Source organism: Pantherophis guttatus, chromosome 2 (assembly GCF_059756535.1).
Source record: "Pantherophis guttatus breed Tessera chromosome 2, ASM5975653v1, whole genome shotgun sequence".
In the NCBI taxonomy this organism is placed as follows: Eukaryota; Metazoa; Chordata; class Lepidosauria; order Squamata; family Colubridae; genus Pantherophis; species Pantherophis guttatus.
The window spans coordinates 145,556,903-145,581,497 of record NC_142064.1 but is presented as its reverse complement, the minus strand read 5'-3'; the positions used below and the strand labels follow the sequence as shown (position 1 = coordinate 145,581,497).

Genomic DNA, 24,595 nt, shown 5'->3' with positions numbered 1-24,595 from the left:
GCTCAGACGTTGTCCTTACGAGGCTCGTGAGCAACCTTTCCCATTCTAAATCATGGTATGTAGAACCACTACCAACAGTTAAATGAAAACCACAAACTTCTGTTGTAAAATATACCAAAAAGGAGATTCTGCAGTAAACTTCACTGCCACTTCAACGGAGGCCACTAGCCAGTCAGCACTGTTGCATCAGAAATTTTAATGGAGACAAAAGTTAGATATATTTTTTAAAAGCTAGCAAGGCAAAGGCTGCATTTTAAATAATTAGGTTTTCTTCCATTTTTGCCATTGCTTTTTAAAATCCCAAACAATCAAACTATGACTGACAACACTCTGGTAAACTTATTCTACCATGCAGTTACTTACAGGCAAGGATGTGCTTGCACTTAGGAGGCAAGTGCCAAAATCTAAAATAGTTCATTAGTCTGTCAACACCCCTGTTAAATAGTAATATTGTACCACGTGAACAGATAGGAACAGATGGACCTCTATTTTTAAAACCAACCTTATATGGAATAAATCGTTCCTTTTTTTCATACCCAAGGAACTGAGATTCTAGTGGATGATACCTGAAAAACTGACATCTAGAAATGGCACTAACACAGTGCAGAACGAGAGGACCAACAACTCTTATATTAACTTGACATTGGCTCTCCCCACATCCAGTCCTGAAAAATTTCGTCACTCTGTCCCAAAGAGAGTGAAGCACAAGAGTCGGTAGAAGCAGTTAGCCGTTTCTCACACAGCCCAGGATACTCAGCAAAGGGCTTCTGTTAGCCAAAGGGCTGTGTTTAAGCCCGAGTATCTCTACCCCTCCCACCCCTTCTCTCTCCGGTGGCTGTGTGTGTGCACGCACGAAACAGAGTTCCTGTATGCTAAAAAAAAAAAAAAAAGACCCAGGATTGCTTTGTATCCTAACCTCAAAGGAGGCAAACCAGAGGAAGCTGCATCAAGCAGCAAAGAAAATAGCAGTCCCTGCTGGAGGAAGGAGGGGCGGCGACAGGGGTGTTCCTTTGGTTTGATCCAAGCCTCAGGGCTGGGCAATTTTGGCAGCTTCTGCCTTGATAAGAGCAATCAGATCTTGGTTGATGAGGAAAACAAAGCGCAAACTGGCAATCTGGAAAAAGAGGAAGGGAGGGAGAAGAGAATCAAATCAGTTTGTTCGTATATATTCTGCTTTTGCACCCAATTAAGACATGAGCCACCTTGAAAAGTTTTTCTACCAGTGTGGAGATCTGCAATGGCAGCTAACTAGAAGGTTCTTGAGCTAAAGTGACTTATGTGTCTTCCTTCCTGGCCAGGCTCTTATTATGAGCCAGCCCTCCATTTAAGGCAGCCTCCCCATTGGAGAGCTGCAATCCCAACCCCTCTGAAGGTGCCACACTCATGAAAGCTGACAGCATCTGGGCTCAACTGAGTTCGTGCAGATAGGCTGTCACCGTAGTGTAGGCCCACTGGTAATTTGCCCTGGCTATTATTACTAAATTTACAGCAATATTTATATTCTGGCCACTTCAAAGAATTCTACCCTGTTTTCCCCAAAATAAGCATCCCCTGATAATAAGCCCAATCGGGCTTTTGCTGATAATAAGCCCGATCGGGCTTTTGAGCGCATGGCAATAAGGCCAACCGCTTATTTCAGGGTTCAAAAAAATATAAGACAGGGTCTTATTTTCAGGGAAACAACAATAAACACAGTACCTGTGTTTAAAAAATGCACAGGTAAAGCAGAACAGTAGCCAATTTAAAGTTCTCCGTGCTTTGGTATAGTTAAGTCCACGAAACCAAATTAAAAAATAACACAAGAATAAAAAAGAGAGATTCAGCATCAATTAGTAAGAAATGTTATTTTAATTTAATCTGGGCTCTAAATTCCCAGTCTTCCCATCCTCTAAAAAGAAAACACAACTAGAATAAGAATATAAGACAATATCTAAGTCAAACTCTTTCTGCTATGAAGCACAGCCGGCCCCTGCTCACCTCAACCACGGAGTTATTGCTGAGTTTCCACTTGCTGCCACAAAGCACTGGCCGTCCATCAACATAAATGGGCCGTCGACCTTCGTTGGCCAAGAAAAAGTCCCCGTTGTTCTTCAGCTTGATGACACCTATGTGTATTTAGGAAGAGATTACAGTGACTTGGACATTCCCAGGAGGAAGAGAACGAAGCCGCAATGGAGTGTCACTGGGTCCTAAGCCACATGAATTTAGGCCACGGCCATCATGCCAGCCACTGCCTTTAAAGAACATGTTGACCTTTCTTGAGGAACGGTTATCTTCAAAAGTTAAAGAGCCGATCTCCCACCCAGAGAAGGTTCTCAAACTGTGCGGCCTGATGAGTGGCCACTGAATACAGGTAGTCCTTGACTTTCAAAGTTATAACACCCCACTTTCTCAAAAGCTACTTACGACCCGATTTCAACGTTACGACGGATGCACACCCACGTACCCACCCACCCACCCACAGTCATGTGATTGCATTTTGGGCTCTTGGCAATCGGCTCACCTTCCTGGCCTTTCTGTAGCATCCCGTGGTCATGTGACTGCGGTTTTTGATGCCGTTGCCAGTTTGTAACGTTTTACTTCCAGTTTCTGACAAAAAAATGCCCATTGGATTAAACCGATTTGCTTAGTCACGGTGTTCACTTAATGACTAGGGCATTCGCTTAAGAACTGCCCAAAAAAAATCAGCTCAAGTCATGCCTCAATTTACAACGGCAATTCCATGCTCAATTAGTTGTAAATCGAGGACTACCTGTATGTACTTTTTACATGCTGATAGTAAATATATGAGAAAAACCACAGTGCTGGCTAGGGTCCATAGAATTTCACCTAATGCCTGAAAGATTTCATAGGGTCATTAGAATAACAAACAGCATCTTACTTTTGCCCTACTTTCACATTTTAAAGACAGCTGTTTCTCCTAGCCAAAAAAAAAAAAAAAAAAAATCTCAGGCATCTCACACTGTGAAACCAGTGTATCAGGAACCAGAAACAATACTCTGGGATCTGGTTCCTCATAGTAATGCTTTCTTAACCATGTCTGTACACATCTTGCCCAACAAAATATCTTTTTTTCTCAGTAATTCAGAGGCAAGAATCACTTCCGGTACCTTGTTTGCGGGAGATTTTCCAAGCAGGGCCTTCCAGTGCCAGATCTACATCAATCTGATTGTCTTTGGTGGCTCTGCCAAGCGTGATCTAGAAAAGGAAATTAGATAAAGAATTCACTTTGCGTATTAAAGCGGTCAGGGCTTTGCCGGCTTCAGCGATCAAAATGAATCAGGTGAACTGACACAGTACATTGTTTTTGATTTTGCAAATGCTGACTTTTCTAAAAGACCACATGATGGCATGGAGGCAAGCAAAGATAAGTGGAAAAAAAGAAGTGAAGTTCATCACCGGATTGAAAATTGCACTTTAACATGGGTTCTCAGGTTGTCATTTTGTCACAAAGTAAATTACATAGATAGTAATGGAGTAACAGAAAAGGTAATGGAAATCAGAAACCAATAATCATTCTCCACTCCAGTGCCAGTACAGTGTTATCTTCCACTGTCTGGAAAGAGAATAAAAAAATACCAGTATCTCTTGAATTAAAAACTGTTCTTCTATCAAAATGTTCTCACTGAAATAGCCCAGTCTTCGACCTTTCAAAACACACAAATACACCATGTACCTCAAAATCAAATGCAGCTTGATTGTGGCGCTTGATTTGCGTTGTTGAAAAATGATTCAACTTCCTCTCCATGATCCAAGCTGGCAATAAGGAGTTCACCTCCTTAGTTTTGGGCACGGCTGAATGAAAGACAGAACTCACCTCCCGGGAGCGCATGAGGTAGCGCACCATCCGTCCACGCAACACCGCCAAGGTCTGGTTATCAAAATCAGGGGAACTCATCCCTAGGAGGGGAAAGAAAAAAAAAAAACAGACTAGCAAGGTTTTGGAAAATGGAGCTGACCAGTAGCAAGCTTGGCAAGAGCAAAGTGCCTAGGGTTGCCTTTGGCATCTAAGTTTAATAAATAAATAAATCGTGCTTGGGTGTTATTTATATCAGCGGCCCTGAACCTTTCCGGCTCCACGGACTGGCAGTGGGGGTGAGAGGGGATGATTTTGTGTGCGCAACCAAATCCCCTGCATGTGCAAATGGAGCATTACTGTTCTGACCCAGCTCCCCAAACACGACAAACCCTCTGAAGTTAACTCAAAGATTCCTTTAATTAGGAGCGCCAGCAGCCCCGGCCAAAAGTTTCACTCTCTCCGCAGGCTAATAAGTCCCTCTGTCCAAAAGATGAATAGTTGTTGCCACATCTATTCATCTCCGCCCCCTGCCTTTTATCCCCAGAGCTAGGGTGAGGCTTCACTAGCAGCGGTGGCTCTTCCTTCCCAAGGTTCGGCCCACGGATTTCCACTGCTCTCCTCTCCTCTGCCTTCTGCGCATCCACGCGTCCGGCACTGGACCCAGCTGTTCCTCCTCTTCCTCATCAGTCACCTCTGGACTTGGGGGCTGTTGACTCTCCATCTGAGGGCTGAGGGATGGTCCAGGCTCCGCCTCTGTCTCTCTCTCTGCCAGCTCCATTCCCCCTTCCCCCTCAGAGCTCTCAGATTGCCTTGATGCCGGCCCTGACTCCCACGCCTCTTCCTCTTCTGATTCGGCTGGTGGAGGGGCTGGTGGCCGACAGGCCGCAACACCTACATGCTCACCCGCTTGCGCGGACCAGTTCTCAACAGGCCGCAGACCAGTACCAGTCCACAGGCCGGAGGTTGGGGACTCCTGATTTATACCACTCCCGTTTCCAAGCTTGGCTTCCATCTACGTCCTTCCAAGATTTTTCCGGTCGCTCTTTCCACTACAAGAGGCCTCTGCAGACTTTTCTCACCTGTTATACTATCCACCAGCACTTGCCATTTGTGTAGCTCTTGCTCTAGCTGCCGAATCTCACGCTTCTGCCTGCGGTCTGCAACAGTCAGTTCTGCGAGGCGGAAGATAGCAACCACATGTTTAATAGAGAAATGCAATGGCATTATTTTATAATAAAGGTATACATAATTTCCTAGAAATTCTGGTGGTTTTTCTTTTTTTTTTTTTCAAATTCCCTTCCTCAGATTTCCTACCACCATTCAATCTTGGCAGCTTTTTCTTCCCTTTTCTGCACCAAAGCCAAGGAAAGGCTCAAAAACATGGCAGAAATCAATTGAAGAATCCTAGCATTTTAAGCTCTGTCTCTCCAACAAGGTTCTTCCTTCTTTTGGCTCTGCTGCTGTCAGGCTTCTGACTTCAGAGATTCTTACCAAAAGGAGGTGGAAGGCCCTGTAGCCCTGTTTCCTTAGACATCAAGCAAGTAAAGTTCAGCCCTATTTGTCTTCCACAGCTTTCCAACACAGATTCTAATCCTTTTGCATTAGTATTTCCCAGTGTTTTGACCAAACAGAAAACCACACAAAGCCAATAATGCATAAACACAGCCATCTGAAGAGGAAGCTTTGTTTCGGTCCATACGTAGCTTCACGTTATCAAACCAAATCTAACTTACCATGTTCCAACACTTCATCTCGTACATCTCTGTAGGGAAAGAGGAAAAGGGTAGAGAAAAAGAGAGAACACAGAAGGTTAAGCAGATCATAGACTGCCCACTGATTACTCCAGGATCAGTTTGGCATTTGCTTCTATTCTATTGAAATTTCATATTTAAAAATATGTATGCATCTTGGGTCAGATTAAGATTCTGCCACTGGTGCAACGTAGACAACTTCAAAAAGCAAGCAGCTAAGCATTTCCAGCTGAAGTTTCCCAGGACAGCCAGGATGTTGGCTGAAGAATGAATGGAACTGAAAGGCGCTGTAAAAGCTAGTCAGTAACTGTCATCAGATCTAAGCTTTATTGTGACACAATTCCTGGGCATTCAATCTGTCTGCTGTGGAAGGGAACAGGAGTGGCTTCAAATTGTCACTCTAAACACTGAAGGAATGTTTGCCCACCCCCCAAGTCAGCCCAGCTGCATTGGTGGCACAATGATCTACGGCTAAAAGGGGGGTGGGGGGGAATCTACTAGCTTCTCACTTACTTTAGCTTGCTGTCATCTATCATGTCTTCAGCATCTGAGAAGTTGAGCACCTGATCTCCTTTGGGCAGTGGCTGCACTGCAGAGAAGAGGACACAAGGGTAGTTTAGAATTCAGATCCCAGCTTCAGCCTCAGCCTCAGCCTCAGCCAAGGAATCAGCAGACGGCCTTACCTGTTTGATCGTCCAGGAGGTAGTACTGCTTCATGAGCTGCCAATGTGTCTGCAAGACTTTAGCAGTGCGGGAAGGGTAGAAAATCTCTGGGTGTTTGTGCAGCAGATCTTGGAATGTATCCAGATTAGGCTGACTGGTCTAGGCGAACAGCAGAAAGGGAGTGAGAGGAGGAGTTCTCATTAGACACAGTGGTGTTTATTGTTATTATTATACATTTTTTTTACTACAAAGGATCTTAATAGAGCCGTGGTGGTGCAGTGGTTAGAATGCAGTACTGCAGGCTACTTCTGCTGACTGCCGGCTGACTGCAGTTTGGCAGGTCGATCCTGACCGGCTCAAGGTTGACTCAGCCTTCCATCCTTCCGTAGTCGGTAAAACGAGGACTCAGATTGTGGGGGGCAATAGGCAGACTCTGTAAACCGCTTACAGAGGGCTGTAAAGCACTGTGAAGCAGTATATAAGTCTAAGTGCTTTTGCTATTGCTAATCAGGTTTAAGTTTACCTCAAGCCTGGTTGTGCGATGCATTTGCTAACTTCAGATTTTCTGAAAGTCCATCGCATTATGGTTTGCAATGGCACCAACTCTAAAATGGCTCTAACCTGGTCTATTATACTATCTGTATTAACTGAAGAAACAAAGAACAACTCTCAGAAAAAGCTTTTCTGAGCACTGAGAAAAGGAAACTGCTATGAGTTATAAGGGGAAAAAGCAGAACTTAAAGACTGATACTAAAGGGCTCTCAGAAACCCAAGTTTGCTTTGTGTCAGGCTGGAGGTGTGACATCCAGGTTTATTGCTCCTTACCGATCCCACTTTGCTTAGGAGCTGTTCCTCTGCTTTGCTGAAAAGCACTTTGCTCTGCATAGATGCAATGGCTTCAGGATGCAGTTGCCTCATTGCTTGACAAGACAGCCTGTAGAGAATGAAGACAAATGAACCAAAAATTCATTGGCTTCACTGATTCAGTGGGATTGTTGTCTCTCCAAGCGTCTCCAGTAGAAAGAACAAAAGAACGAAAAACAAGGCTGTAAACTGAATCTCTCTCTTCATTAATATGAAAACAGATTCAATAAAGTCCCAAGAATAGAATAGAATTTTTTATTGGCCAAGTGTGATTGGACACACAAGGAATTTGTCTTGGTGCATATGCTCTCAGTGTACATAAAAAAAAAGATACATTCATCAAGAATCATAAGGTACAACACTTAATGATAGTCATGGAGAACAAGTAAGCAATCAGGACACAATATCAATATAAATCATAAGGATACAAGCAACAAAATTACAAAAAGTCCCTAGTAGTTGATATATGCATCCTGTCTTTTTCGATGGGGGTATGTCAGGATTTTTCATGCTTTAGAAAGCTATCCTGACATTTACATATCCAAAGAAATGCAAGATGACCATTTCAGGAATAGTTAGAGATGTCAGAATAAATTAATTATTACATTAATTCCAGCACTGATGAACTAGAAACTAATTCTCTCAACTTAAAACCATCTCCCCTCTCAGTCATGTTTAACAATTTTATTATTTTTCTACTGGTAGGATTCCAGTCTTTAGTGCCACATGGTTAGAAAAACCTTCTTTACCTAAGAAAAGGTAAATAAAATATGGACTGGGAAGTAGAACATCAAAATATCTCTTACAATGATCAGGAATCATTATTCATCTCTACTATGAAGACACGCTTATTTAGAACAAATATTAACTGCATCAGTATTTAAGCTGGACTACTTTGTTTTAACCCTCCGGAAATCTGAAATCTGTGCTACTTTCATGTTTCTTCCACCCGTGGTTCTATCAGGCCATCAACGATGTAGTAAAATCCACGTTCTGCTTTTACTACATCGTGTGCTATCTCTGTCACATAAGAACTGTGGGAGAAATGGATGAACTACATGCAGGAATGCTATCTAAACCAGGAAATGAGAAGTTTCAATGAAAACAACCAGTTCCGTCTCAGCTTTTTTTCTGCTTCCAGCTTGACTAGCCTTCTGGACTTGTCTTGGACACTCTGCCTAGTGGGGAACCAGATGACACAGCCATGCAGCAGCAGGAGCCATGGTTGCAAAGGAAGCAGCCAGCAGGAGAAGGGACAGTAAGGGTGCTGGTGCAAGCAGACCAGGCCTGCTGCTGGAGACGCTTTATTTTCTCCTCGGCTGGAACACACTGAGCTTGCTTCTTCCTCAAAGAAAGAGGAAAATTTAATTGCTTGATCCAATTTGCAAGAATCGGATCGAGCAGTCAGATCACACCCCTGTGGTATGGAAGAAAAGATCTCGGGTTGGCAATGGCACCTGCAGCAAGCTGAAATGACACCCAAGTGATGACACATGTGCAGTCGCATCTATTTGTCATCTGTTCTCCCTATCGACCGTCATGAGAGGTGGTAGTCAACACTGCCTCCCAATAGCTGTGAAACTGCACATAAAACGGGAAAAAGGGTGGGGACCCCGATCATTCTTCCCCACATAAGACTCAATGAATCTCACTGGTGTTTCAGCGGTTCTCTTTCCTACCAAGAGAAACTAAAGGAGTAGCAGTACCAGCTATACTGAAAGGAATGGGGGAAATCCCTCGCCAGACAATCACTTCCATATAATAAGGGTGGCAGAGAGACCTAATATATACCTTGCCACATACAGGGCCACACATAATCCTTCATTCCAAGGCTCTGCTTGAAAGTAGGTCCCATTAAGTCAAAACAATTCACTTCCAAATAAGAACACATAGCAGGGGTACCCAATATTTTCGCCTCCACAGACCGGCAGTAAAGGGGAAGGGGGATGGTTTCACATCCGTGCCCACTGCTTGCACAAATGGAGCTTCACACACTCATGGGATTGGCTGCTTGCCCACTGCTTGCATGGCCCCCCTCCCAACAGGCCACGGGCTGGTACCGGACCACAAACCGGGGGCTGGGGACCCCTGACATATAAGATCTCCACAAATGAAAGTTCTCTGGAAACTAGACCAACACACATTTGTCTTTCAGCATACCAGGATGTTTGTCTCCCCTAAGAGAGTGATCTGCTTTTAGTTAGTTTAGTTGTTTAGTTTAGTTTAGTTTAGTTTAGTTTAGTTTAGTTTAGTTTAGTTTAGTTTAGTTTAGTTTAGTTTAGTTTAGTTTAGTTTATTTGATTTGTATACCGCCCTACTCCCGAAGGACTCAGGGCGGTGAACAGCCAACAATAAAATACATAAATACACAAAATTTAAAAACCCAATAAAATCAGATTAAATTATTTGGCCCAGATTAGTCCACATTGGTAGTGGCTCAGGGTGCCACCTGCCTAATTTTGGAAACAAGAGAGTGGGAGCCTTCACCACAGCTCTGTCCTCTCCTTTTGAGAATAAGGGTTGTGTGAATATGACCAAACTTACTTGGAAATCACAGGATCATAGAGGAGTGCGTACCACCGCTCCTGGATTTCTCGCAAATTAAAGCGACAGCTGAACTTCACGCCCAGGTGCACAGAGGTCAGATCATTGGTCTTCAGAGAGAAAGAAAAAGAGGTCTCAGTTCTAGGGTGGGCAAAACAGTAAGGTTTGGGGCAAGGAGAGAGAGAGAGAGAGAGTGAAAGAAAGGAGGGAGGGAGGGAAAGAAAGAAGGGAGGGAGGGAAAGAAAGAAGGGAGGGAGGGAGGGAGGAAGGGAAGGAAGGAAGGGAAGGAAGGAAGGAAGAGGGAAGGAGGGAGGAAGGAAGGAAGGAAGGAGCAACTGTATTGGCTTCCAACACTTTGAGCTTAAATGGAACACAACCCACTGAAGGATAAAGCAATCAAAAACTGATTACAAAATATTGCTGGGGAGGAATGGATGTTTCTAGAAAATCAATATACTTCTGCAGCTATGGTGGACTGAGTCAGGCCACTGGCCAATCAGTTTCAATACTGGTTCTACAGATAGTCCTCGACTTACTAGCGTAATGGTGCCTCCCATCGTTGTTAAGCAAATGTGGCAGCCGTAAGGTGAATGCGGCAGTCCTAAAGCGAACCCATTGTTTGCTATGGAGTGTTTTTGCTGAAAACCGGAAGTAAGTGCCGGGTATTGGAAAAAACATGGTAAAATGCAATTATGTGACCACCTGACACTGCAAATGGCAGTCAATGCAGGCCAGCTGCCGAGCACCCAACATGTGGTTACCCGTTGGACCTGGGGAAGGAAGGTCCATCATAGCTTTGGTTGCTAAGCAACTGATTGTAAGTTGAGGAGTACCTGTTCTAACTGATACAGGCACACATTAAAAAGATTCAGGAAGAGGGTGAGAATGGTCTCCAGACATATTTGGAAGAGAACTGCTTAGGAGTCTCAAGTAAACTATTCTAGTTTTCTTGGCATCCAAAGGATTTAAATAGCCTTTCTGAGCTATAGTGAATAAACATCTGGAACCTGTGTTCTCTAACCATAAGTTCATTCCACTACCTGAAGCACAGCATTGATCAGCAACAGGTCATCGGTGGGTTTCCAGCGGCCCAAATCCTTGGTGACCTGCAAGGGTTGCTTGCTCTTCTTCATCCGTTTGGTGAGGCTGGGATTTGGAGCAGGGCTTGGAATGACAGGGGTTGAGATGGACTTGGACACCTGAAGAGGCAGAGGGGAAGATTATTTCATCTACTCAAAGAGTCTTCTGCAGGCCTTCAATTCAGAAGGCAACCAGGAAGTGGAAGCCCTTGGATTCCTGTTTTCCTACAAGGACATAGGAATCTAACTTTGCCTGGCAGGATTGGCAAATCCCCATGAAAGAGGATTTCAAACCAGCCCAGCTTTTAGAACATATCGTCAGATACAGAGAAACAAAAGAAGCCGCTTCTAAAGAAACTGCCAGTCAGACTTACAAATGAATGAGAAAAAAAACAACAACTAAAAGGTTGGGCACCATTATTTCTGATATTTTGTACTGGAATGTGGATTTAATAAAAGAGTCACAGTTATATTTGTGGTAAAAGTGTCTTTGTGTGCGGCATGGAGAACAATAAGAGGATTTCTGAAGGCCCTCTCCCAGCAAAACACAATGATGCAGATCAGTCACTGACTCACCTTCTTCTTTTCACTAGAAGATGGCTCACTGCCAGAGCAGCGTCCCGGCTCCACCCCGCTGGGGCCTTTGGCCCGGCTGGATGATTTGGCAAGGCTGCTTTCTACCAGCTCATCATCAAATTTCTTCCGCTTGATGAACCTAGAATGGGGAACATCCGCATTGCCGTAATCTCAAGGAAACAGCTACCCACTTCACTACTTTCTTTAACAACAGGGAGTCATGGGTGACTTCAGTGGACATTCTTTCACTTAGGTTTATTAAGGTTTATTAAATTTGTATACCGCCCTTCTCCTGAAGGACTCAGGGCGGTGAACAGCCAAGATTAAAATACATACAATATAAAAATTAAGATGAATTAAAACAGAATTAAATCAAATTGGTTTCCCAAAATTTAAAACCCTTTGCCCATAAAATAACCCATTAAAATTTTAAGCCAGCCCGGCTTGCTTAAATAGGAAAGTCTTCAAAGCTCGATGGAAAGTACGGAGGTCCGGGATCAGTTGTATTCCTGGGGGTAGCTCGTTCCAGAGGGCGGATGCCCCCACAGAGAAGGCTCTCCCCCTGGGGGTCGTCAGTCAACATTGCTTGGCCGACGGATCCTGAGGAGACCCTCTCTGTGGGAGCGGACTGGCTGGTGGGAGGTTATCGGTGGCAGAAGGTGGTCTCGTAAATACCTGGGCCCTAAGCCATGGAGCGCTTTAAAGATGAGAACCAATACTTTGAAGCGCACACGGAAGACCACCGGGAGCCAGTGCAGCTTGTGCAGGAGAGGTGTTACATGGGAGCGCCATGTCGCCCCCATAATAACCCACAATTAACAGATTAATTAACAGAATTGTGGACCAAGTCTTTTAAGAAAAGCCTAAACTATACGTGCATAGGGCATAATTAGTCATAATAGGTCAACCAACATTTTAACAATTATACCTTTGGGGGGGGGCACATTTGCACAATTATCCTGGTCACTTGGCTGATTAATATGCAAACCGCATGCAATGATTTTACTGTCACATTTTTGCAGTAATTAAGAAGCAGCCGTTATTTCCAGTTAGCTTTAATAAGAACTTGAGACTAAGATTAATTGTTGGTGTAGAATTCTGGTTAGTGCTGACTGGAAGTAGTGACTGTTTCAGGTTAAAACAACACATTTAATCATGGGAAAGCTATTAGCTGTGGTTAAGAATCTGCACAGGATATGGGATAAAATGCTCTGAGGGACTTAAATGCAGTACATGAACGTGTCTCTGTAGACAAAATGTTTGAGACATATTTTATTAATTTATATGCAATTCCACAAGAACAGATCTTGTTCCTTAGGGCAGTAGCATCTAGGGCCATTTGACCCCATGAAATGTACTGAAGAAAAATCAAATACTGTTTTCTAATCAGCAAGAACACAATTATTCTCTTTGTTTTTATAGCAATAACACTTAAGACTTATATACCGCTTCACAGTGCTTTACAGCTCTCTCTAAGCGGTTTAAAGAGTCAGCCTATTGGCCCCAACAATCTGGGTCCTCATTTTATCGACCTTGGAAAGATGGAAGGCTGAGTCAACGTTGAACCGGCGAGAATTGAACTGCTGGCAGTGGGCAGAATTAGCCTGCAATACTGCATTCTAACCCCTGTGCCACCACGGCTCATTTTATGTTCAAGAAGATAACAAATATGGTCACTTCTGGTATGGTTTATGATTCCCAAGATTCCATCCTTTTCTCTCAATTAAAGGAATACCAAGGGAAACTGCTATGTTTGGCTGGAAAACCAACAGGAGATCACAGCTCAATTAGACAGTCTGTTGCCAACCTCCTGACTTCATCGGTGCAAATTAAAAGAAAGCAAAATGCTTTGTGATTGCTCCAAAAGTTGCAACTTCAATAGGTTTTACTCAAAACGACCATCCGTTTTTAAACATCCTCAGAAAACAATGGTTACACTGCATCTGCATATGAAAAGAATCCAGCCTATTTAACCATACCTTAGCCCTCGTTTCCAACAAGCATCGTATTTCTAAATTTCAAATTCTCAACTCTCCAAAATAAAGATATGTTTGAAAGCCAGGTGTCTTCCTTTTCCTGGATCACCTTCCTTCCCAACCACATCCATCATAGTACCTGGATGAGCTCCGTCGTTTTGGAATGGCCCCCGATACTTGCGATGAGCTCCTTTTTTGTCCTGCTAGAGACTCTTCGTCTTCGGAGCGGCTAGCTGTACCCGACGCCATCGGTCTGGAATCCAAAGTGTCTGCCACAGAGACAGGAGCACAGATTCAGTGCCTAGTGGTAACCAGTTGTGATTGGATCCCAAGTTGCAGCCATGTCTATTAGGTAGCTGATGCAGAGGGAAGCAAAGGAAAGCACTTTTGCGCAAGCTGATTATGGGTTCGTCTCTAACCAGCAGTCTCAGAAGTCTAAAAGAAATTGTGTACAGGTAGTCCTCGACTTACAACAATTCATTTAGTGACCATTCAAAGTTACAACAGCACTGAAAAAGTGACTTATGACCATTTTTTATACTTATGACCTTTGAAGCATCCCCATGATGTGATCAAAATTCAAACGCTTGGCAAATGATTCATACTTATGACTGTTGCTGCGCCCCAAGGTCATGTGGGATCATCTTTTGCAACCTTCTGACATTCCCACAGCACTAAGTGTGGCAGCCCTGAATATCCAAAGAAAAAGATGGCCTCCAGGGCTGACACAAAGTCAATGGGGAAGCCAGATTCACTTAACAACCGGGTTACTAACTGATCAACTGCAGTGATTCACTTGTGGCAAGGAAGGACGTAAACTGGGGCAAAACTCACTTAACAAATGTCTCATTTAACAACAGAAATGTTGGACGCGATGGTGGTTGTAAGTTGAGGACTACCTGTACTTGGAATATATAACTTAAAAGCAAGATAAGCACCCCCTTTATTCTAATATATTTCTGCTTGGGAATATACTACCATTGATTTCAGAGGAAAATATTCTAATCTAAGCAATATGCCACGCTGCTACAATTAGTATTAACATAGAAGGCATTTCCATCATGACGGTTTTTGAGGAAGATAACAGTGGACCTAAGCATTTTGGTTATTGTTCTGCTTCGTTGCCAAGAGCAGCTACGGGAAGTCCTTGTTTAGCAACCACAATTGGTTATAGAGACTCACTCATTAGGTAAAGTGGCTGCTAAATGAAAATCACTTATGACTGTGTTTACGATTTTATTTCAACTTTCCTTTGCTTTACATTGTCAAAAGGATAAAACCCCAAACAGCCTGGCAAGACAAAGACAACTCCAGAACTCTTTTCACAAAGAAGCCAGGTAAAAGGGCAAATCTTACAGCTCTTTTTTTCCCCATTCCTGCCCTTTGGAATGCTCAACTGGGCACTGGGATAATTAACAAGGGGAGAATTGATGTTTGTGTTTACATTCACTGGAGAGGAAGTTGTTGTCTCAATTCGGGTCTGAGCCTGGTGCCGAGGCCAATGAAGGACGCCAGACACGAAGTGCAGGTTTTGATTGCCTTTTATTGGGGTACCCCAAGGAAAAGGGCTCCTGGCCTAAATGCCAAGAACAAAGGATTAAGAAAGCTTTATACATTTTCACTAAAGGGGAAGGCGGGACAAGGTGAGATAATAAGAAATATCATCTAATAAACATCTTAGTAATAATTCTACAATTTGTTCTATAGGTCTCTAGCTGTCCCTATTTCTAAGCCTTGGCTAATGAACGCCCCAGGAGTTATCTAATACACATTTTATTTGCTGCAGGCCTTCTCTATTCCTAACTTTTAGCTGCGGTCTGCAAGTTGCCTAACTCTTTGTTACTTTTATCAGTTTTCTAACTACCCAGAATTGTTACAAGCTTTACACAGGCATATTTCCTGTGGATAAGCATTCTTTGTTCTTGCCAGACAGACTCCACAATTACAGGCTTCTTGATTTACTTTCAAGTGTGTCCCATGACCTGGCTTTATTTTAGCAGACAGCCCATATCAAAGGAATTACAAGAGAGTGCACAAGTACTCCTTCACTTAACTTGACTTGACTCCTTGACTTACAACCGGTCGCTTGGCAACCTTCAAAGTTACAATGGACCCTCTTTGGGGCTACCTACAACTAGGATTCTGATAGCTGGGCCCTCCCTGATAGTCATGTGACTGAACTTTGATCATTCAGCCACACAGTTGCATTTAAAGTTGTTTGCAGCACCCCACAGTTCCATGATGTTTTATGAGGGTTTCTGCTGAAAACCCGCCCTTACTTCCAATTTTCAGCAAAACTGTGCCTGTAGGAACCATTGGCCACTTAATGACCACAGTGTTTGTTTAACCATAGCAGCCGCTTTACAACTGTCACAATTTACAACCATGATTATTTATTATTTTACTAGTTTGTCAAACATGTACAAGATAGCAGGTATGAATATGAACATGGACATGAACAAGGGAAATGAATACAAATAAATGGGAACAGTAGGACAGGGACGGTAGGCATGCTGGTGCGCTTACGCACCAGTATAATAATAATGATGATGATGATGATGATGATGATGGGCAGGCTCCATTGCAGTTGTAGGTTGAGGAGTACCTGTAAAGCAGCCAAACAATGGAGAATAAGCACTGAAAAGAATGAGCTAGATCTTTTTTTTTTTTTTTGCTTTAATTTATATGCCGCCCTTCTCCGGAGACTCAGGGCGGTTTACAATGCGTTAAGCAATAGCCTTCATACTTTTGTATATTTATACAAAGTCAGCTTATTGCCCCCACAATCTGGGTCCTCATTTCACCCACCTTTGAAAGGATGGAAGGCTGAGTCAACCTTAAGCCTGGTGAGATTTGAACTTGCAGTAATTGCAAGCAGCAGATGTTAATAACAGTGCTTTAGTCCACTGTACTACAGGCTCTTTTGTTTACCAGCTGACCAGGAACTGCTTAGAACAGGGGTCCCCAACCTGTGGGCCAAGACCCACTACTGGGCCAAGGCCTATTTGCAACTGGGCCGTGTGAGTAATGGGCTGGCATGCATACAGAACCCAACTCACATGGGTGCTGGGATTCGTAGTCCCACTTGCATGAGTGTTGGCACTCCCAGCTCCACTCATGCGAGCGGCGGGCCACTCACAAATGCCGCTGTGCATGCAACGTCACAAAACAAGAACTACCTGTACACTCAGTTTAGAACTGTCTTTGGACCAATAATTATCTTTAGCTCAACTTTTTTCCACGGTTTCATTGTTGTAATATTAAAATGAGAGAGTGTTCCACAAACACCATCTTAAGTTCTTAAAAGGAAAAAGAGTGATGCTCTTGAGTTACTCCTGCTGACTTCATGGATACATGAAGTTGTTTATATGTGAATGTTGACAACAGTATGAAAGGATATTGCCACTTTTCTTCTTCCAGGAATTTTTTTTCAATTTCCTGTTTTATTTTTGGGACAGTCCACTTGTTTCCTATCCAAGTATTAACCACACTAAGCTTATTTGGTATCCCAATATCAATTTGTTGGTTGATTTAGTGAACAGTTGCTGCCACTTGCTGGGCCAATTAAAAGGAAATCTATCAAGCTCAATTCCTGACTTTGTCCCTGTTATTTCCTTGATAGAAATACAGAAACGGTTTGGTGTTGCCTATTGTTCTACAACTCTGGGATTTCTGGATAGTCTCCCATCCACTCTGCTGTAACTCCCAGAAGAAAACTAGGAAATCAATATAATACAAGAATAAAATGATACAATATTCAGGCCCAAAGTGGTTTAAGAGTGCTGTCACAGCTGCCTCTTTCGGTGTACAAAGTAAAATTACTAACATGACACTATTCCAATTCTGGATCAAAAGAAATACCAGACCCCAGCCCTACTTAAGCCGCTGCTTCATTCCATGACTTAAAAGAAAGACGACAAAATAAACAAGTCAATATGATAGTGTGTTACAATGGTTAAGTCATAATCTTTGCTCAGAATTTCAAATAGTTTTGGGTAACTCCCATTTTTATATCGGTGCAGCCTTCTTTAATAACCTGGAGCCCTCCCAGATGTGTCAAACATCGATTTATTTGAGAGAAGTGACAATAAAGTTCTTCTAAGCCTGAGTCTATTGTGATCAAAGATTATAAGAATTCATTGGGAGGACGTCAGGTTAAGAAAAGGATTGGTATGATGAAAGCAGAGGTCCCAAAGCAAAGAATCTTGTTCAAAATTTGACAGCCTTCCCTAGTTTTAATGCCTTCCAGAAGTTTGGCCTTATGGGAATTTGTGATCCAATGTATTTAGAAGACAAAACAACTGCCTCAATAAAAAGAAAAGAAAAGAAAAAGCAGAATGATGCACAATTAATGAAACCATGCAAACAAGGCGAATTAAATCAGCCCAAGCGAATCAAGAGTGGTAGAATTTCGCCCCAGGAAGGGGGGGGGAAAGAAAGGAGCGAAAGCAAGGCGCTTGCGCAGGTCTACGCCCTTCACCCTTTTGCGCATGCGCCACCCGTCCGCCTCGCTCGTTTGTTTGTTTCCTAACCAAGAAGCGAAGCTGTTCTCTCCACTTAATCTCAACAGATCTCAAAATGTTATATAAAGGCTGTAGCGGCATCACCTCACCATTCCCAATCGTTACGATAACAACAACAACGACTCCCGCCTCTCTCCGACGTCCATCTCGGAAATGCGAGGGAAAAAATCCCAATAACTTCCGGGGAAAGAAAAAAAGGAAAAACGAGGCAAGCGAAAGATCAGTTCCGGTTTAATTGTCGCCTAGCCGAGTGGGGGAAGCGGCCATCTTGGTTAAGGGCACCGTTCCAGTGCTTCGGTTTGTCCAGAACATGTAGAAAACTCATTGCCCTCACAAAGACCGTTTTTCCGACATCGCGATTTCAGTTTATGTCATTCATTTCCCGATGTACCGGCACACCTTCTGATTGGCATGTGGGTTTCGCTCTGCCACAGACATTTAGATTTAAAAAACCATTTTCTTAGCCTTGTAGAGGAAATACGAAATACGATGGACAGAGTGCAGACAGGACGGTGGCTTGAATTGCTTAACAGAGTTGGAAGGGATCTTGGAGGTCATCTAGTCCAACCCCCTGCTCACGCAGGAGACCTATACTGGGGATTCGAACCGCCGAACTGCCGACCTTTCTGATCGACAAGCTCAGTGTCTTAGCCACTATAATAAAATGGATCAAATAAATCCACCCCAGTCTCCTTTTGGTTTGACAGCGATGTACAATTGTTAACAGAAGCTCGTGTTTCTGTCTCTGAATATTAGTTGCAGAGGAGAAATAATGAGACGGCATTCACCTTGCTTTTGGGACTCCTCGAAAAAGTTGCAGTTGGGTGCCAGAAAATATTGCATTAGTTAGTGTGTGTCTGTGCATTATTCGGAATTAAACGGTCACCAAACCTCAGTCCAGGCATTGGATGAAGGAAATGGCTGATTTGGGGATAATTGTAATTAATATTCATAAGTATTTATAGTGTGTAGGTATATACATATGTATGTTTGTAGCATATCTATATGTGTGTTATGTATGTGTATACTTTTGAGAGCAGGCAAAAGAATTTCATTTTTAATGTGTGCCAAGAGTCCCACAGAAAAAAAAAAAGATAATAAAGATCATCTTATCTAATTGGAAGCAAACTTTATATTTATAGCACAAACATAATTAGCCATCACAGCATCTATATAGATGGATCATCAAGTCTTGGAAACTGTAATTGTTAAGCAAGAAACATGATTCTGAGTTACATTCATTTTATGTCATGTGTTACAAAAGCCTGTGTTAAAAGGTTGGGACTTTACAATTCATCCAGAGATTACAAGTGGATGTCCCTTGGCCTGGGAGCAGTCCCCATGGTGTGGTAATTTGGGTACATCTCGCTCACCAAAACCCCTTGAGTCAGTCTTTTAAAAAAATATATTGATTGATTAATTAAGCAATCTATAATTGATCTTTATTAAAAAAAATACGGTGGTACTGTGTAGCAATTAGAGATGGTAACAAAGATATTGATGCCACAGCAAGAGTTGAAATGTTTTTGCTCTTTGTATTATTGTTAATGAAAAATAGGTATAATTTATTATGAATGAGTTATAACTTAATCTCTAATTCATTGCAGATGTGCACATCAGCTGGTTTTTGTGCCAAGAATCAACATATTAGTCAATTTGATTTGAATGCCTAGCGCAACTTTTTAAAATATAAGATTTGTTAACTCAGTAGCAGCAGTAAACTGACATCAGCTTAATAGGTCTCCTATTTTACGTATATGTATGTGTGTGCACACACACACAAGTGAAGTTGACTACATCATGATGTGATAAAACCATATTCTGCAATTGTACTGTCATCAATCGTTTTAATATTGGAAGTGACCACAGAATGGTACAAGCTAAAGTGAAGATAAGCTGTCGAAAAGAACGTATGAAAATGATAAAGACATCACAAAAAACAAAAATAAAGAGTGATAAGCTGTTAGAGGAGAACAGAGATTTTGAGATTAATCGCTTTGCTCTGTTCCAAGATTTGGAAGAGATGAACATTACGCACCAAAATGAACAAATATTTATTATGTTTAATAAATTAACTAAAGAAAAAAAAATTATGTGGAGAAGAACTAGACGTAGTAGACCACTATATATACTTTGGCCAACAGATCTTAAAGGAAGGGGATACAAAAAAGGAAATTGAACAATGTGTTAAATATAGTTGGCAGGCATTCAGCAAACTAAGCATAATATTCAAGAACAACCTCCCCCTATTGCCTGAAGAGAAAAGTTTTCGATCAGTGTATGCTACCTGCTCTAATATATGCCAGTGAAACATGGACATTAAGCTCACAATCGATACAAAAGCTACAAGTGGCACAAAGAGCCATGGAAAGATACATGCTCGGCAAGACAAGACAAGATAGAAAGACCTGCACATGGATTAGAGAACAAGCGAAAGTATACGATATCATCAAGAGAGTAAAAGAATTGAAATGGAAATGGGCTCCTCACATAGCAAGAAAAACAGATGGTAGGTAGACCAAGGCAGTTATAGAATTGATCCCACTTAATAAAAAGCATCCACAAAACAGACTTAAAACAAGATGGATCAATGACATCAGCAAGTATTGCGGGCCCAATTGGCAAAAGAAACCTCAGGACCATATAGGTTGGAAACATTACATATTTATATTTGTTTAACACAGTAATCTTATATATATGTGTGTCACACACACACACACACACACTAGCTGGACGCCCGTGCTTCACTATGAAACTAAGTGATCGGGCATGATAAATTGACACTTAAAGCCTGAAACTTAATGCAGAATGTGTAACTCCGTAGCATCAAAGTGTGTTAATATAAGGCAACTGGCAATTGGAACAGAGGGGGAGGAGGAGTAGAATGTCCCAGCTCGCAGGCTGGATGAGTCACCTGCTGGCTACGCCAACACCCAGTTTAATGAAGGGGTAGCATCAGAGCGTGTTAATATAAGGCAACTGGCAGTTGGGACAGAGTTCCTTTCAGGTGGGGAGGGGGAGTAGAACGTCTAACTCCTTAGCATCAGAGCATGTGAATATAATACTGTATATGAAATACTAATGATCTGATGGTCATTTTGAAAAAAACCTTTCTTAGCAAGCACCTAGAAGCCAAGAGGAACATACGTGCCAAATTTCAAGTTTGTAGGCTTTACCGTTCTGGAGATTTCGTGATGAGTGAGTGGTATTTGACTTTTATATATATAGATATATGTGAATTTTGGAGCCTTTTAAAGAGGATTTTAAAATAATTTTATTTCTTCTTTTCTCTCTCTAAAAAGCTGGGTAATTCATTAAAATAGATTTTGCTTATGCATTGTCCATATGCTATGAGATTTAGTCTTTATTTCTTCACAGCATCCTCTAGGACGGCTGCCATTAAACCTTCAAAGATTGCAGCTTTTGTTAAACTATTATTATAGTCTTCTTTTGCTTATACAGAATGTTCTCAATATTTAAGTCAAGCAATTTGGAAAAAGCAGCTATGGCAAAAACAACCTATTTTTGCACTAAGTTGCCATCAATATTTTTTTTAGAGATCTGGATTTTTAATTATAGCCATTTCCCAGGTCTATGGGAAAAGGGATTGGTATTCATTGACTCATCTATTCATGAAATATAAGGCATTTTACTTATTTTTCTTGAAATTGGGGGCGGAAGTTTAATCCTTTGATAACTGCCAGGGTTAATGTTCAAATTAAATAAGTTAAAGCCAATTGTGGGAGTGATAGTTTGTTGTTCAGCTAAAAGAATCAGCTGACATTATAAAAAATATATGTTGTTGTTGTTGTTGTTGTTATTATTATTATTTAATCTTTAGTGAGATTCACAGCCTTTGAGGCTGGTTAATAGCTCAGCAGCTCGAGTCCTAACCAAGGACCTAGGAACTGTTAAGGTATCGTCGGATGATGTAAGCTGTTCCGAGTAAGGTGGTTTTTTGTAGAGTCAAAATGTTCAAGTCCGGCAAATTTAGAATTTCTAAATAGCGGGGTAGCCCTTTGGGTATTGCTCCAAGGGCTCCAATTACAATCGGGACAACACACAATTTCTTTTTCCACAGTCGCTCAACAACTTCTTATTCTTATTCTTATTCTTATTAATTATTATTATTATATAAACCCAGTTGATAAGAACAAGTTGCAGATTCTATATCCCTGAACTGTACTGTGCATCTGCTATGCCATTAAGAGTTGGGATGTCATACTGATGTTGTATATCCTAAAGCATCAATAATGAATTTGTCAACAGTTTTGCTTCCTGTGCCATAATAGTAAAAGAGAGGTGCACTTGATAAATTTGAAAAGAGATCTAGTGCTATGACAAAATAGATACAATGTATCTTTATACATTATATTATGTATTATATGCATCATATTAGCCTAGCAGTTAAGATGCTGGGCTTGTTGACCAGAAGGCTGGCAGTTTGAGACCCAAGCACCAAGTGATGGGGGTAAAATACTTATCAGTGATTCTCAAAGCATAATCCTTAGACAACCGGTGCTCTGCTTCAGTTTTTCCACATTCACTGACCAGAACCTGTTCCTGACCAGCTGCCTCCTGTTGCACACTAGGTGAGACTTGCGTCCAAAACATAATTTCAAAGGGCCTTTGAATAGGAATAGAAAGCATACACTTATATATTCATTATAGCTATAGAGCTATATTCATTATTTTAGAATAGGAAATAAGAAACATATACATGTGGAGCTATAATTTTATTCTCACAAATCATCAGCTCCTATGCTTTTAGAAAGTCAAAATCATGGGAGGCAGTGTTTAATTTGGAGATCTACACATTTTCTGAATCTAAAAAGTGGCCATCCTTCAGTTTGCTAAGCACTGCTTCAACAATTTTAATCAAAATTTTTGTAAGCTTCGTTGCTTGAGAGATTCAATAATATCCCCTATCCAGTGTGCTTTTGTATATATATTCAGAAATGGAAGAAATCAAGGTGGCTGCACATGTACTTGTGGGAATGCAGGATGGAAGTGTTTCGCATTAAAAAAGCAGGACTAACGAAGTCTCTAGAAAGGTGACTAAATTCTGTGCCATAGCAATGATGGATCTGAACATGATACAGGTGTATTGACTTCTTGCTGTGAATTTTTGCCTAAATATTTTGTATTTTAACAGTTTTCTTTCCCTGTTTTTGGTCTACAAAAATCTTTAATTCAAAAAATAAGGAGATTTAAGCCTGCTTCATCATTCTTTTGATAAGGGACATAGTTGGACCACAAAAAAAAAATATTTTGAAGATCTTCTCTTTGTCCTATAGAGAAGGCATCTGAGCTACTTTACAAGCAAAGTGTTGAACCACTTCTGAGACCAGGACTGGTTTTTTAGTAGCTGTAGGAGCCTCTCCTTCCAGCTGTCTGGTCCTAAATCCCTCTATTAATGTGGCTGCCTTATAACCATCTTCCTTCTCAGCCACATGCCGCATACATGATGCTAATAATGCCATAGCAACTAATTTTATTTAGGGCTAAGCACCAAAGTGCTTATATTTATGAATATACACGGCTGATTCTAAGAGTATATAGATTTGCATGGTGTGATGGCTAGATAAGATGAACAGCAGAGAATCACACCCGCTCACTCATTAAACTCTTATTTGGAACATCTTGAAATATTCTGAATAGCACCTTCAGTTCAGGAATGTTCATAACACTTCACAGAGAGTCAGAAAGAATTTGGGAATATCTTTTTCACCTAGCAAATTTTATGGCGTTTATTTTAATAAAATGCAATAGATGGGAAAGGTGCTATGAGACTTTTCTTTGCTACCATAAACATATGATTCTTTTCCTACAATGCTCACATAAAGAGAGGCTTTTAGCACTGAAGGTTTTTTTCCCCATCTGCATTGTATTTATTTAAATCTAGTGAGCTTATTAGGCTGAGCACTGCAAATATTTTGAAATTGGTTCTCTTCTCCCAAAATGCTTCCATGGGAAGTATTCTTAGTGATCAGGTTTTTTCCTGTGGTGGAAAGTAGGGTTGAGAGCAGCGTCATCACCCATCTCCTTCCACTTATGACTGTAGGACTGTAACTTTGTTGCTTGTATCTTACAATTTATACTGATATTGTTTCCTGATTGCTTATTTGTACCCTATGACTATCATTAAGTGTTGTACCTTATGATTCTTGATGAACGTATCTTTTCTTTTATGTACACTGAGAGCATATGCACCAAGACAAATTCCTTTTGTGTCCAATCACACTTGGCTAATAAAAAATTCTATTCTATTCTATTCTATTCTATTCTATTCTATTCTATTCTATTCTATTCTATTCTATTCTATTCTATTCTATTCTATTCTATTATTTTTTGCTATAAAAGTGGTTGCTCACTCCTTTGGTGAAACCAAAGTTAAAGTATGTTTTTATGTCCGCTGAACAACAGGATATTCAGAATACTGAAAATTGGCACAACCAAAGCCTTATTGTTTTATATAGCATTCTTATGCTTGTTATATTTTCCTTATATTTATAACTAGGGGAATCTAAATGAACTGGTATATGACAGATAGATATGGATTAGTTACTTCCATAAAGGACAAAAATTCAATTACAGACTTTCTATTTGCTAATATGGAAAAGAGGTTAAAAAACAATATTGCAAATCCCTGGTGGTCAAAGCATTGTTCCTTATTCCCTATTCAGGTTAGCCATTTTGATTTTGCTGCTACACTCACAGCAGATAAAATGCTGGAGATCAAGATTTCATATATGAATTCTGAAATATAAAGTGTTTACTATTCACTGGAAAATGGAATGTGTGATACGTGAGTATACTG

The 24,595-nt window shown here is 41.3% G+C and overlaps 1 protein-coding gene across 1 annotated transcript; it reads right to left on the bottom strand.

The window, feature by feature from the left end:
- Nucleotides 1-179: 179 nt before the first annotated feature.
- Nucleotides 180-17,974, bottom strand: MCRS1 (microspherule protein 1). Its single transcript, XM_087886971.1, has 14 exons — nt 17,865-17,974; nt 13,392-13,521; nt 11,277-11,415; nt 10,662-10,820; nt 9,622-9,731; nt 7,039-7,147; nt 6,234-6,372; nt 6,064-6,139; nt 5,533-5,561; nt 4,879-4,971; nt 3,818-3,900; nt 3,111-3,198; nt 1,978-2,105; nt 180-1,114 (listed from the first exon to the last, which is right to left on the bottom strand). Exons 2-14 carry the CDS (start codon nt 13,499-13,501, stop codon nt 1,028-1,030), a joined length of 1,350 nt encoding a protein of 449 aa, XP_087743097.1. The 5' UTR covers nt 13,502-13,521; nt 17,865-17,974; the 3' UTR covers nt 180-1,027.
- Nucleotides 17,975-24,595: the final 6,621 nt, after the last annotated feature.